Genomic DNA, 15,804 nt, shown 5'->3' on the forward strand with positions numbered 1-15,804 from the left:
GGCCTCTCAACAGATACCCCTCCGTTGTGGTTGCACCTACGGTACAGCTATCTGTATCGCTGAGGCACGCAAGCCTCCCCACCAACAGCAAGGTCCATGGTTCATGGGGGGAGGCCTGGCTTGTTAACCATTTGTAACTTTCAGAGAAGCATCAGGAATGGCGTATTTTGAGTAAAACTTACAAATTTCTCTGGTTGCCATGTTAAAATTTGCTTCTTTTGCCGAAACACACCAGAGGTTATACAGTCTCACCTCACTAACATGTTCAGCAGACACAATTGAGAGAGAATTCCAAAACAGTGATTTACTAAGTGAGGAACTGAGGAAAAGTAGGGTCATTAGCTTGTGAAAAACCATATCCTTGGTATAAAAGCAAATGTGTAATGTCTTCACTTATGTTTTTCCGAAACCCAGAGCATTTCTCGTTTCACCAGCTACTGACGACCCTTAAAAATTACATTCTTTCGTCAAAAAATTCTGTAGTTATTGGAATAACATGGTAATAATGAAGTTTTACATAATAATGATATGGTAAAATACTCTCCTCTTTGTATGCTATCATTTGCCAAAATCTAATTTTGATATCTGAAGCAGTTTATGAACTATGAGGACTGTTGTGGATTTTCGCTCTGCATGACGTAATAATAAATAGTTGTTCTACATGAAATCAGTTTTCTCAAGATTGGCAAGACAGATAACTCACAGTGGTCTAAAGAAAAATTCAATATGTTAGCTACATTTCATACACAACATATTACGTAACAAGCACCAAACACAAAATTGTAGTGACCTCTATTTTTCACTGTGCGCTTTTCCGAATATCACGTGGTGTCTTACTTCCTGTAAGATATTTCCACCCAGCATACGCATGGAGTATGAAGAAGAGCAGATAGAAGAGGTTGGCAGTCTTAAATTCCTGGGATTACAACTTGATAATAAATTCAGTTGGGAGGAGCACACACTAGAACTGCAAAAATGCCTTAACAAATCTGTATTTGCAATTCGAGTGTTAGCAGACATAGGCGACATAAAAATGAAAAAGCTTGCATACTTTGCCTACTTTCATTCCATAATGTCATATGGTATAATATTTTGGGGTAACTCTTCAAGTCTAACAAAAGTTTTCACAGTCCAAAAGCGTGGAGTAAATTCACGGACGTCCTGTAGAAACCTCTTCAAAGAACTGGGTATACTAACTACTGCCTCTCTGTATATTTACTCCTTGATTAAATTTGTCCTAAATAACATATCTCTTTTTCCAACAAACAGCTCAGATCATACATACAACACCAGGAACAAAAATGATCTGCACAAGGACTTAAAAGCACTTACTTTAGTTCAAAAAGGGATCCACTACTCAGGAACACACATCTTCAATAATTTGCCAGCAAACATAAAAAAATTTAGTTACAAATAAAGATCAATTTAAAAGGAGCCTGAAAGACTTACTAGTGGCCTACTCCTTCTACTCCATTGGCGAATTTTTTAATAGAAACAAATGATGTATTGTATGTATTCATATTATTAGTATTGTAATTGCAGCTTTGGAAAAAAAATGACATGTTCCACATCCACGAGGATCTCCTCAGCACAGATCAATGGAAAAAAAACTAATCTAATCTAATCTTCCATGTAAGTATCACAATAACTATGATCATTAACAAAATGATGGGCACATCATCATGAAACTGACATATAAAGCTATTAGTAAAGCAAAAATTGATTTTTTTTATCCAATAGTTGCTGTAAAATTGTTTGAGAAAAATTTCAGGGAATGTGCCTTGATTCTGTCATCACTAAATGGGCGAAAGTTGGAAAACACTTGTCAGCCTCCCCTTCTGAATAAATGAACGAACTTGGGCAGTGCTTTGGACAAAAAATGGTCACTGTGTATCGGCCGCTGTATCCTGCACAGGCTATAATAGAGTGTAAAAGCAACTGTTGTAGCGAAAATGTAAAGGAGTGACTGTGATGAAGCAAAAATAACTCTTTTATTTAATAACAACCAAAAATACTCTTCTTTACCAGTAACCCTTAACTCTACTCACACAAAACCAGGTACATGCTCCTAGTTAGGTTAATAATAGCTATTTACGTACTACAAAACTGAAAACAAATAGCATAAATAGTGTTGTCATATTGGTAAAAAAATTATTTAATGATCTGTTAACATGACCTGCTGTTAACACAATTACAGCAAGTAACATAAATCACATAAATTCTTCCCGAAATACAGATACTGCCAAGTATATACATGTCCAAACTTCAATAAAATTATATCAAGAATGTCATGGCAAGAGCCTGTAATATTCCAGAAAGAATGAATTCTTTTTTATTACATCCCACATCCTTGATGCATACTGGAACCTACAACAGAAAGAAAAGGAAATTTCAGCATGACAGTTGCTTTTAAAGTAAGTTGCAACATAGATTTTTAACAAAATTTTGCAATGACACATCTAAACAAAGGTGGCAAAAAAAATGTTGTGTGTTGAATATCTTACTGATAGCATCTCACTATGATAAAGCATGCAAGCAGTCATTGAGACACTGGACATGTATCCAGGAGCAGCAAAATTTAAACAACTGTCCATCAACATACTGTAAGTTTTCTGCAGTTTCTCCAAATTAAATCATATTGCAAGAGAACATGTTATCCTTACTGATACTCTTTTAAAACATTTAAGTGTAAATCTGTGCTCTAAGAAAATATTAGGATATTTGAGTTCTTATTTACTTGAGACAAGGATCATACACATAGGATTCTGTAAATTTACAATTTTGGGTAAGGAGAAAGAAAGAATTTATACATATGCACACATACAAAACTGAGATCTAAAAGTCTTTATACCGAGAAATGAGCAACTGGTACAGCATTTTCTTGTGCCTTGAACAACTTCTCCTCAGTGCAAAAATAAAGGCAACATAAACACTGATGTTTCATTGTCTCTGCTTTTCCAAACTTCCACACAGTGGCTCTCACAAGTGTCCTGTTTCACTGGGTTGTCCTTAGATTTGCCAACAACTGCTCATAACCTGTCCAGTGATCTCCGTGTGGTCCAGTGCAAGTTGCGTCTAGCTGGGAATCATTCTGCTGGATTTACTACTGGTTGGAGATGACTTACTTTGGCTGCCAATAGTTTTTCTCGGACTTTCTTGGATGATGTATTTAGTGCAGATACTGTCTGCAAAAATCTCTTCTTAGGCTTCAACCTAGATCTTGATTGAGTATGTCCATGCAATGGTTGAAACTAACATTCTTTGGCTTTTGTCCTTTTGGCATTTGGGGCTACGTCTCAGGGTATGTTAGGAGGAGCAATGCCTGCCATACTGTACAATTTGTCAAAAAGAATTGGTTTCAAGCATCTAGTAATTAGCTTTGCAACTTCATTAAGAGCTATGTCTACTTCTTTCATGTAGGTGGATTAAAACCATAATGGACAGGCAAATTCACCAGCCAAGAAGCAGTGCCACAGCGGAAATGCAGACTGTCTGGCACTGAACATTCCAATTACTACCAACAGGTTTCCAGACGAAGATGTTTCAGGCTATCACCTTATGTTTGGTATTCCGATAGTACTTCCACTAAGTGCGTTATTTGTCTAAGTGCCTTCAGTTGGTTCTTATTATAGGAACCAAAAAAGATTTTCAGAGCTCTTTCTGCCTTCTATTCTGCTTCTTCAAAATCATATGTCAATGCATATATGAAACTCTTGCATGTATTGGATCTTGGATGATCATCTGTGTAAATGCTGAAGACCATGACAGATAACAGAATTCCTTGAGGTACAATTTCTTTGATTCCTCCAAGAGTAGTGTCTCAACACAGAATGTTCAATTGTGCAGTAAAGTACCATTTATTCTACTGAAACTGTAGTTCTAGATCAGACTGTAGATCTTTGAGTAAGGGTGCAGTATTGTCGAAATACTGGACGACAGTGAATGCGTGCATGAAGTGTGGATGGAGCACTGAAACACACACTCTGTTGGTGGATTCAGGGGCTGCTAAGATGCATGCTAGTGCAGTGAGAACTTAGGTTCATTTCCTGAAAATGATAGTTTTGAACTTTTTGACAGATAGACAATTACACCAAAAACATTGAATTTTTCGGTAAAGTTTGTGTTAATTAAACTCAGATTAACAAGCTGCAAACAAAATAACTTTAACCACCAGTAGTTACACAGTGCATAGATACATTAACCAGGCATTATTCTTACCACAATACACTGAAGAACCAAAGAAACTGGTACACTTGCCTAATATCATGTAGGGCCCCCACAAGTATGCAGAAGTGCCGCAACACAACATGGTATGGACTCGACTAATGTCTGAAGTAGTGGAGGAGGGAACTGACACCATGAATCCTGCAGGGCTGTCCATAAATCTGTGAGAGTACAAGGAGGTGGAGATCTCTTCTGAATGGCACATTGCAAGGCATCCCAGATAGCTCAATAATGTTCATGTCTGAGGAGTTCAGTGGCCAGTGGAAGTGTTTAAACTCAGGGGAGCATTCCTGGAGCCACTCTGTAGCAATTCTGGATGTGTGGGGTGACACATTGTCATGCCGGAATTGCCCAAGTCTGTCAGAATGCACAATGGACACGAATGGATGCTGGTGACCCGACAGAATGCTTACTTACATGTCGCCTGTCAGAGTCATATCTAGACGTGTGAGGGGTCCCATGTGCTTCAACAGTACACACCCCACACCATTACAGAGCCTCCACCAGCTACCAGCTTAAACATTTCCCTGCTGATACACAAGGTCCATGGATTCATGAGGTTGTCTCTATTCTCATACACATTTGTCTGCTTCATACAATTTGAATTGAGACTTGTCTGACCAGACAACATGTTTAGAGTCATCAACAGTTCAATGTCGGTGTTGACGAGCGCAGGCAAGGCATAAAGCTTTGTGTCATGCAGTCATCAAGGGTACATGAGTGGGCCTTCAGCTCCAAAAGCCCATACTGATGATGTTTCACTGAATGGTTCACAAATTGACACTTGTTGACTGATGGCCCAGCATTGAAATCTGCAGCAATTTGTGGAAGAGTCACACTGAATGATTCTCTTCAGTCGTCATTGGTCCCTTTCTTGCAGGACCTTTCTCTGGCCACAGCGATGTCAGAGATGTGATGCTTTACTGGATCCCTGATATTCACAGTACACTAATGAAATGGTTGAATGGTTGTATGGGAAAATCCTCACTTGATCACAACCTCGGAGATGCTGTGTCCCGTCGCTCGTGCACCAACTATGCACCACATTCAAATTCACTTAAATCTTGATACCTTACAATTGTATCATCAGTAACTGATCTAACAATTGCGCCAGACATTTGTTGTCTTATATAAGCGTTCCTGACTGCAGCACCGTATTCTGCCTGTTTACATATCTCTGTATTTGAATATGCATACCTGTACCAGTTCTTTTGGTGCTTAATTGTATAACGTAGGTGTCAGATTTTCTTTACAATGTCAAATTTCATGAGTTGTGATCATTGAAATAACATCTACAGCTAATATTTTTGCATTTTTCAATTTATAATCTTGTAACTGTTTTACATGAGTAATTGTCAAATGTGATTGTTTTCAATAGAGGGACTTCATATTTTGAACTAAAATAAAAACTAATATTAGAGGTACTTTGATTTGTGGAGCTAATTTCTGTAGTGTACACCTATTAATAGTATTTAAGCTGAGCAACATTACACACAAAAGCAATAGAGTCGCACTACCTGTTGTTAATTAGAGTTGGACATGAAGTGTCGCCCCCAAAGTTAGTTTTATGCACCTTAGAAAGAAACTTGCACACAAAAGCTAAAGAAAAACAACAATAAGAAGAAATTTTACCATAGGAGGAGAGAGCTTACAAAGTGATGCTAGGCTAGTTCCTTCAGCCGGATGTGGAATGGTTATAAATGACAAGTCACAGGTAGAAAATGTATTTAATAATCATTTCTTAAACATAGTAGAAAGCATAGGGACCAACAGTACAAGAGAAAGATCACAGCTATATATTAAAGAAGTAACGCTCAGAAAATTACATCATACGTATGTCCCACCAACATCTACTTCTGAAATTAAGAGGGTCATACAGTCTCTCAATAATAAAAGCTCTTCTGGTTTTGATGGTGTTTCCAATAGAGTACTAAAGATTTGTTCCCATATAATAAGTCTGGTATTGTATGTAATGCTTCGCTAATGCAAGGCATTTTTCCAGAGAGACTAAAATATACCATTGTTAAACCCCTCTTTAAGAAAGGTGACAAGAGAGACATCAGTAACAACTGACCTATTTCACTGCTGACATTTTCCCAAATTTTTGAGAAGGTGATGTATTCTAGAATAGTATCTTACCTTGGCAACAATAATATCCTCAGCAAATCACAGTTTGGGTTTCAGAAAGGTTGTTCTACTGAGAATGCCATTTACATGTTCACACGCCAGATACTAAAAGCATTAAATAACAAAATAGCACTGGCGGGTATTTTCTGTGACCTATCCAAGGCATTTGATTGTGTGAAATGTAGTATAATCCTAGATAAATTGAAGTTTTATGGGATTGATGGTATAGCCAACCAATGGATCATACCATATCTAACCAAAAGAACGCAGAAAGTTATACTTAGTAGTAATTCAACCAACAGAATCCAGGGACATAATTCTGACTAGGGAGAAATCGCGTATGAGGCTCCCCGAGGCTCAATCTTAGGTCTACTACTGTTTCTCATACAGTATATGTAAATGATCTACCATCAAATGTACAACAAGCAGAATTAGTTCTTTTTGCAGATGACACCAGTATTGTAATCACTCCCAGTATAGAAAGAAACATTCCACATGGGAAAAATATATTAAAAACAAAGATTAAATAACTTACCAAACGGGAAAGCGCTGGTAGATAGACACAAAGAAACAACACAAACACACACACAAAATTTCAAGCTTTCGCAACCAATGGTTGCTTCGTCAGGAAAGAGGGAAGGAGAGGGAAAGGCGAAAGGATGTGGGTTTTAAGGGAGAGGGTAAGGAGTCATTCCAATCCCGAGAGTGGAAAGACTTACCTTATGGGGAAAAATGGACGGGTATACACTCGCACATACACACATATCCATCCACACATATAGAGACACAAGCAGACATATGTGTCTGCACGTCATATATATGGGAATGGAAGAAATGGTGAACAAAGTTCTCAAAAGTATATTGACTGGTTTTCTGCCAATGGTCTCACCCTGAATTTCACACACAGACACATCATATTCAGTTCTGCACCTGTTGGGGTACTGAACCAGTGATAAGTGTAACACATGGTGATGAAATAATACCTAGGGTGGAAATGTCAAAATTCTTAGATGTCCATATTGATGAGAAATTAAATTGGAGAAAACACATTTTGGAACTCCTAAAACAACTTAGTTCAGCCACATTTGCACTTAGAATCATAGCAAATTTTGGGGAGAGAGAAATCAGCTGCTTATCTTCATTCAGTAATGTCATATGGGATAATGTTCTGGGGTGACTCATCTTTAAGAAAGAAGGTGTTCATTGCCAAAAAAAACGTGCTGTGAGAACAATATGTTGTCTTCTCCTGCAATCATTTTGTAGACATCAGTTTAAGGAGTTTAGCATTCTGACTACTGCTTCACAGTATATTTACTCCCTCATGAAGTTTGTTGTAAATAATCCACTACAGTTCAACAGGAACAATAAGGCACATAATTACAACACTAGAAGAAAAAATGGCATTCATTACTCAACATTAAGGTTGTCTTTAGCACGGAAAGTGGTGCACAACACAGCAACAAAAATTTTTGACCCCTCACCCAGTGATATAAAATGTCTAACAGACAGCAACATAAAATTTTAAAATAAATTGAAACAGTTTCTCCTCGACAACTCCTTCTATTCTGCAGAAGAATTTCTGTTTTGCAATGTGTAAAAGTAATGGGTAGGAACTGCTAACTCAATCTGTATATCCTGTTTTCATTTGGGGGATAGGGGGGGGGGGGGGGGGGATAATTATATATTGATGTTTAGAGCACAAATAGATGTACAAATTAATTTGCAATATGAATGTAAAATGACTCGTTCCACATCATGATGATTTATTGTGCAAAATGATCCATGGAACATGACAGTAACTAACTAATTAGTCCTTGCATGGCCATGCAAATGACCTGGGGCCTATAAGGTGCTGAAGTTTGACCAGTTACCACTACCAGCTAATTGACAGTGCAGACAAGCCTGGGTTTGCAAAGGGCATGAAGTGTGACATCACTGGTTTTATGAAACTTTACAATTGCTTGACTCTGAACAGGAGTAAATGACATCAAACTTGAGGCCCACAAAACTGTGCATGCATGAATTGCACATGGAACAAAGAAACATTATGAATCACTAACAAGACAGTGAAAGTCAGTAGCACCATGTTCAACATCTGAGAGAGGAGACCTCTTTGATACTAAGCAGTTCTCTGAGCGAGTTGTGGTTTGGTAATTATTGGCATCAGAAGGCTATCATTTGACTGCACCAGAGTAGTGTTACCAAATGACAGTTTCAAACACTGTCCCATAACTAATTAGCTAGTTACAACTTCCATATGGACTAACCATAAAAGATTGTACCATGTGAAAGATATTACTATTTCACATCATTTAATAACAGGCATCACTGAGTAACAATTGTTTAGTTAGGAGTAAATCAAATTTCAATTAATGAATCAATTAATTACCAGTTGTATACCAAATCCTATACCCAATCAAAAGTCCAAGAACACAATGTAAAAGCTGGTGAGAAAACTGTCAAAATTCAGCTATAACACTTTTTGTAGCAATGATATTTATATTAATTTTATTCAATACTAACCTTTTCCTTACGGCTTAACTTGCTTCGTGTTTGACACATGTATTACATACTTCTCCTTCACCCCCTCTATGTCCGCCTCTTCCTGTCCTTGTCTCTTTTACAGCTTAAATGTATGTTTGTACGGGCCCAAAGTTGTTCAAAAATATGAAACCGTAGGATATAACAGAGTGGAAGAAGGAAAGCAGAGAATCTTTACTGTTCAGGAGTAACAGCATAGGAAGTTAATGTTGTATTAAACACAACGGCACACACGGAACAATATCCTGAATCTGATATGCCCAAGAAAGCTTTTTTATCTACCTAAGAATTAAAGAGCAATTATACAATTTTTACGTGATTCTATAGAAAAAGTAAAGGCATCATCAACACAAGGATTTCACAAAAAAATTCCCAGTTCACTTGCCGCATGAGAATCGGATATAATTCCAAGCTTTCAATGATATCCCCATCATCTTCATCAGGGACTAAAACTGATGGTGGATATCACCAAAAGCTTGTAGTTTTATCTGAATTTGATATGGCAAGTGAACTAGGAAATTTTTATGCAAGGACTCCATCACAAAAAGCTTTCTGGCAACACCAACATCAGACTGAACACCACAGTGCATGATCCTACTGGAGGCAGTACGATGTCGTCTTCCTCCCCTTATCTTGCTAGTTATGTAGGGTTGAACATGGACTCAGTAGCACAACTTAGCATTTTTCAAGTTACCAACTACTGTTAGAAGTGATAAGTGACTGATAGGAATCCTAAGAATGACTGGGGAAGTAATTTTTATGAGCATTAGAAACTGCATTCATTAGGGTTTGCTACAGTCAAGCAGCAATCTGTTTTCAGTAAGGCACAGGATATTACTCATTGAGCAATTAGCTCTATTGTTTACAAATTTGGGTCATCAGCAAATGCATTTTGAGAATCAGCTGGGCTTTTTTGTGGTAGCCCACTGATATCAGAGCAGGCAGTGAACAAACACCAGAACGCCACAGATTTTCAATCAGATTCAACATTGGGTCTTGCATGTAGGCACAGTGTGATAAGCTTCTGCTTCTCATTTTATAGAAATATGTGGATTCATTAGTGACCTATTTCTCAAGCTGTATAATACTCTGACATAACACGGTCCACACTATCAAAGGGTTCTGTCAATCCAAAGAATATATTTATTGTTCTCTACAAGTTATAGTTTAGCTTTTGAAGAGCCTCACATGCCAAAGAATAAACTTCACTTCCAGATGCTCTTTCCCTAATAGCAAACTGTGAGTCTACATGGCAGACTAGTAACACATTGCAGTTTGCCTAAATAAACCTTTGAAAACACAGACTGCAAGGAAAAATGTTTGTAATTGTTTCCACTATCTCTTTCTCTCTTTTTGTAAAGTCGTGCCTGTAATGCAAATAACTCAGGTGCAGAGTAAAGCATCAGTATATGGTTTACTGACCTTCAGTAACCTGTGTGATATTCCATCATACCCATGTGCATCTACTCTTTAATGACTTAATATTTAATCCAGACTACTACTCACCTGTTTACTGTCATGCAACAACAGCTTGTAAATGTTCAGAATACTTGGCTGCACCAATAAATGGAACACACAAGCTGGCAGTGTACTAAGATTACTGAACTGTGTAATTGCATTTCACTTTTGATAACGGTGGTACAGAGTGCCTTTTTATAATTTTTTTACTAACACTACCATAAGTTTGATGATGGCCATGTAAGCTGAAAGCTGGATTAACTAAATAAATTAATCATGTAGAATACAGATAATATCATGCTTTTCATTTACAGAAATGAAGAGACAGGCACTGTGGACAACTTTCAGTTCTTAGGTACAATCCTCTCTTCATATATCATCATATGCCAAGATATAGACAACAGAATACGAAAAGCTTCCAAATTATGTTATGTATTAGGACAGGTGAAATAAAGTCCCTCCATTCTTACATACAAATACAGATTAAATATATCATAGAGCAGATAGGACTGGAATGAAAATGTGCAGAAGGTCCTTCAAGCAAAATTATTACAGTAGTATGTTCACATGAAGAGAATGGCTCTCCACTTGCAATAAAATATTTTTAAAAAGAGATCTAGACAAAGACCCCATAAGGGCTAGATGAAGGAGACTGGCAAGAACGTCAAAACTAAAAATGGCAAAGGGCCTCAAATACATGATCAAGAACCACACTCCTCCCTCCCTCCTGTTAAGGACTGATTACTGTGCCACCTATCTTGATCTGCGTGTAAATTAGGACTTTCTACCAGAATAATTTCAGGCTTATCAGCAGCATTTTATCATTATCTTCATCAAGTATTAGTCTTGTTAAGTCAAAATTGGTCTCTATATCTTTTCTGTAGTTTTCCTCTACTAATATTTTCAAGGGCTTTGTATTTACAACCATACAGTATTTTTCTATGTATATTATTGGTTATCCTTTTAAGATAATTTAACAATTTTATCTGAACGTACTTCAGTTTATTCTAATATGCTCTTTACATCTAACGAGAATTTTATATCTGCATTTCATTTTATTCCAAAGTGGAGTATAGAAAGAAGGTTTCTGATGGATGAAGTCTTTATTATTGTTTTTCTGTCAGGTTCGAATACCCTGCTTTTTAAAGTATTGTAGAGACTACTATGGTTCAATAAAATTTTATCACTGACTCAACAATATAGCCTGATTAAAATTACTTGATAGCTGACATCTGTCACTTGATGCAACAGTGTTGCCACATCGACTGCTGGCTACTGCTCAGTCACGAAAGTCACACACGGCAGGTCACTTCACAAATGCTGTTCATGTGTAACACAGAGCAACGTTGGAAGCAGCCATCATGAGGTAATACAGAAATGAGAGAAGCTTTGATGAAAGCAGATTTTAAGTGACCGATGACTGAACTGCGGCAAACAAACCATATTGTAGCCCTGAATTTAAACTCATGTCCTAACCTAACCACAACCTCGTGATTTGCAATGTATCTGAGAAAGCAGTGGTTAACAATCTGTGGCAGAACTACAATCATGATCTCTTTGTTCACAGTGATTAAAGCTAACCTCTACAAGCAAACTCAAGACAGAAAATTTTCAGTTTTAGCACTGAAAAAGAAACTGTAATTTCTCATTATCATTCACTGGCTACCTGAAACTATCCTTACACTGGCTAAATGAACTGTTGCTCTACCTGATGATGAGCAGTTCTATTTGGTACTTGGTTGTAGATTGTACATGATACTGGCAGATTCCAAACAAAACAATAATGATAGGAACACACAAAGATGGTAAACAAAAAATTAGCATAATCAAAATGGTGCAGCGAAGTAGTAGAAATTAAAAACTTATATTCAAATGGATTAACTGAATAATGTAATAATGAAAGCCTTTTGATTAGATTCAGAAATAAAAAAAATTCGCCAGCTTTCACGAGTTTCAAACCTACGACCTTGTGCACGACAAGTTCATACATTGGAAACGTTATGTTACAATACCACCATGCATCCCTTTGTTACATTATGACACATATTAAGGCAGCAATGATGAATCGTAGCATTCAAAAACTTGCCTTGACATAATGTTGTGTGAAACTCTTCTAATGTAAGCCAATCTCTGTGATTACAATAACTGTATATGTGATGCTGAATCGTGTCTTGTGCGAAAGGATCCAGTAGGATTTGCGTTGTTCTGTGTGTGAAATATGTTAGGACTGTTGATATTTTTATAAACATTGGGAATACAATATATCAATATTTTATAATATATATATATATATATATATATATATATATAAAAACATCGATATATCGATGGAAAAAATATCAACGTACCAGCAAAAAAATGTTGGCTGCACAGTGTACATATACTGCCAGTTTTAGAGTTGTATATTTAATTCTGCTTATCCCTCTTAGAGCAAGAACTGAAAGGAAAACGATTCATGTTCATAACTGATGATAATCACTAAGCTAACAATGGTCTCAACTTCCCTGTTTTATCATTTCTGCAAACGCCACCAAACTAGCAGTTGTGTCAGAACTGCATGCTGAATTTAAATGTTGCAGTTTCTGTTGGTGGCACTCAGTGTCGATAACGTCAGCATTTCCCCTTACATGTCTCTGCCCACCAAAGACCAATCTAGTGATTTAGATTTTTGTTCATCAGTTTCAGCACCTGTTTTTGCAGAATGCTGATGTGAAGAAATACCACAGCAGTTGCATTAAAAAACATGCACTAATTGCTGTGCTACAACACTACCATACTTCATACTAGTTGTGTTAAAATTTTTTTTTAAAGCAAGTGGTGTGCTATTTCTTCACATCGGAAATTTTGTTATTCCATTCACACCGCCACCCCGCAGTTCAATTGGACTACTTCTCTGTGCCATCTATACTTGTTTCACACAGTCAAATAGGGAGACTGGATGTAATGGAAACTCAAAGAGTAATAAGACTCTATCATATACTGAAAGTAAAATTATGTTCTATTAAAATTTCAGAAGAACAATTTCAAATGTTTACTGAAAATTGTGAAAAAAGTATAATATAAAATAAAAATATAGGCACTCAATGTTGCTCTTTCGATACTGATGTGTGTGTGTGTGTGTGTGTGTGTGTGTGTGTGTGTGTGTGTTTTGCTTTTTGGTTATCACATAAGGTGAAATACAAAATTCAAGGGCCAGATCCATGATTTGGAATCCAAACACAACAAGAAAGAAAGCCAGATATGGTGATCAGACCTAGTGTTGTGACAGTTTGGCCATGATGTTGAGCACTCTGATTGGAGGAAACCCGCTCCAACCCATGAAGTGTTGACTATCAAGTGATTTTAATCAGATTATCTCATCATCATCAGAAATTCTTTTAACTGCACTGCGTAAACTAAGGAAAAATTTAGTTGTGGTGCCAATGTCACTGGAACTGTCTAAATCAGTGTCATTTTACCTAGAATTCTTTATTTTGTAAGCAATCATTTGGTACTTGTTGTCTTCTGGGTTGGTGTAACATTAAGGTTCATTCTATAAAATAAGACCAATAAGAGTCTTTATTGTGCTGGCACAATGATCTCATTCAAGCACAGATTCACACTGTAGCTGCAGCTATGAAAGGTTCTTCTTTTGATCACTTAAGCCATAAGCAGTGTATTGAAAATCTACGAAACAATATCTGACGGATGCTCTGGATGTTACAAATCCTACCCTTCACCTATATCCAGTTTATCAACAGATTTATTTTTCTTAAATCTTACCAGTTTTTTTCTGTCAGCGGTGAGTGGGTAAGTGCATTGCGCTCCACGCTCAGTAGTTGACTACGTAGATTATCAATCAAGGTAGTGAGGCCAGGGTGTCCATGATACAGCAAACTTGATTCTGTAGAATTATGCAAAATCAGTTACCAATTATCAACATAGTTCAATGTGTCCTCATAAAAGCAATACAGGCTCAACATTCCACCTAATTCTCACAGTACGACATACCATACAAAACAAAGGTGAAAAATGATTTTCATTTAACTTTTTATGAACAAAGTTAATTAAAATCAATGACTTTTTTTTTATATTAAGTAGATTCTGAACTGTGTAAGGTTTTAGTGAACAGAAGTGAATTTCAGATAACCTGAAGACACATTGTCTCATTTGTTATATCAAAAGGTAGTAATAGATGCATCATGGGTGATTTACGTAGGAAATAGTGATGAGAAAAAGTTACTAAAATTAGATAGTTATTATAATTTAAAATTAGCCTTTAATTAATTAAAAACATTCATTTGATTCTATTTTCAGTCTAAGTCTTCAAAAAGTTTGTGAAGCATTACTCTTTTTAGCACTTTGCATCTAGTATTTTCTATTACTTTTACTATCTTTAGTCTACCCACTTCTGCTACTATCTAAAGTTCTCCGTCTCCAGAACTCTGTGACTTATGTGTTTTCTAATGGAGCTGTCTCTACTCCCTCTCAACTTTCAAAAGACTGTAAATAGTGATATGCAATTTAGTCCTCATCCCCATCCCAATTCCAATTCCTCTTTTTCGGAAAATTATTTATGTATATTAGTGGAAAATGAAAAACGAATACCCTGAAGCGGCAGCTCCACACAAGCAAACTCTTATTCACACATTATACACATAGTACATCATAATCACACTTTTGGCAGATTGCCTATGACCACAATTTCAATCTAAAAAATGCAGTCCAGTAACTGGTCTCAAAAGATACGTCCTAAACTATTATGTCCAGAGTATTTCAGTGTAACTATCCAGCATCAATGGAATGGAAAACTTCCCAGTGACATTTATGTGGCAATGTAATTCTGATCAGGCTTAATCTCTGCAACTCAATCTTGCTGACAGAGGTGCTTACTGTGAGACGTCTGTAATACTCCATCACCTCTGTGTGCATTGTCTTCCAGAGAAACAGCTCCACTGGATCCATGGATGCCCATGTCAACATTCCCCAGAGTATAATAGAGACACTGCCAGCTTGTCTCCATCCCACAGTACAGGGATCACAGAGCTGTTTCCCTGGAAGACAATGGATTTGCGCCTTACCATCTGTATGATAAAGAAAGTATCAGAATTCATCAGACTATGCAACACTCTGCCACTGTGCCAATATCCAGTGCTGGTGGTCACATGTCCATTTCACTCATAGTTTCTTTTGTCGTGGTGTTCACACTGGCACATGCATGGGTCATCGGAAGCAGAGGCCCATCGTTATGAATGTTCTGTACATTGTGTGTTTAGGCACACTTGTATCTTCCGAGCATTGATGTCAGATGCTAGTGCCACCATAGTTTGCTGCCTGTCCTGTTTTACCAGTCTACCTAGCCTATGATGTCAGACATTTGTAATGAGGGGTGTCGGCCCAGTCCCACAACATCTAAATGTGGTTTCAGCTTGGTTTTTGTGACATTTTGAAGATGGTCACCACAGTACTCCTCCA

The 15,804-nt window shown here is 37.1% G+C and overlaps 1 protein-coding gene across 1 annotated transcript in view; it reads right to left on the bottom strand.

Moving 5' to 3' along the window:
* Positions 1-1,967: 1,967 nt before the first annotated feature.
* The window catches only part of LOC126365706 (nonsense-mediated mRNA decay factor SMG9), a 105,780-nt gene continuing 91,943 nt past the window's right edge, over positions 1,968-15,804 (bottom strand). The window contains exons 8-9 of the mRNA XM_050008168.1: positions 14,113-14,233; positions 1,968-2,367 (exon numbers count right to left, since the gene is read on the bottom strand). Of these exons, the coding sequence (XP_049864125.1) occupies positions 2,289-2,367; positions 14,113-14,233 (200 nt within the window). The 3' untranslated portion in view covers positions 1,968-2,288. The remainder of the gene's footprint in view (positions 2,368-14,112; positions 14,234-15,804) is intronic.

Source organism: Schistocerca gregaria, chromosome 1, assembly GCF_023897955.1.
Source record: "Schistocerca gregaria isolate iqSchGreg1 chromosome 1, iqSchGreg1.2, whole genome shotgun sequence".
NCBI classification, from domain to species: domain Eukaryota; kingdom Metazoa; phylum Arthropoda; class Insecta; order Orthoptera; family Acrididae; genus Schistocerca; species Schistocerca gregaria.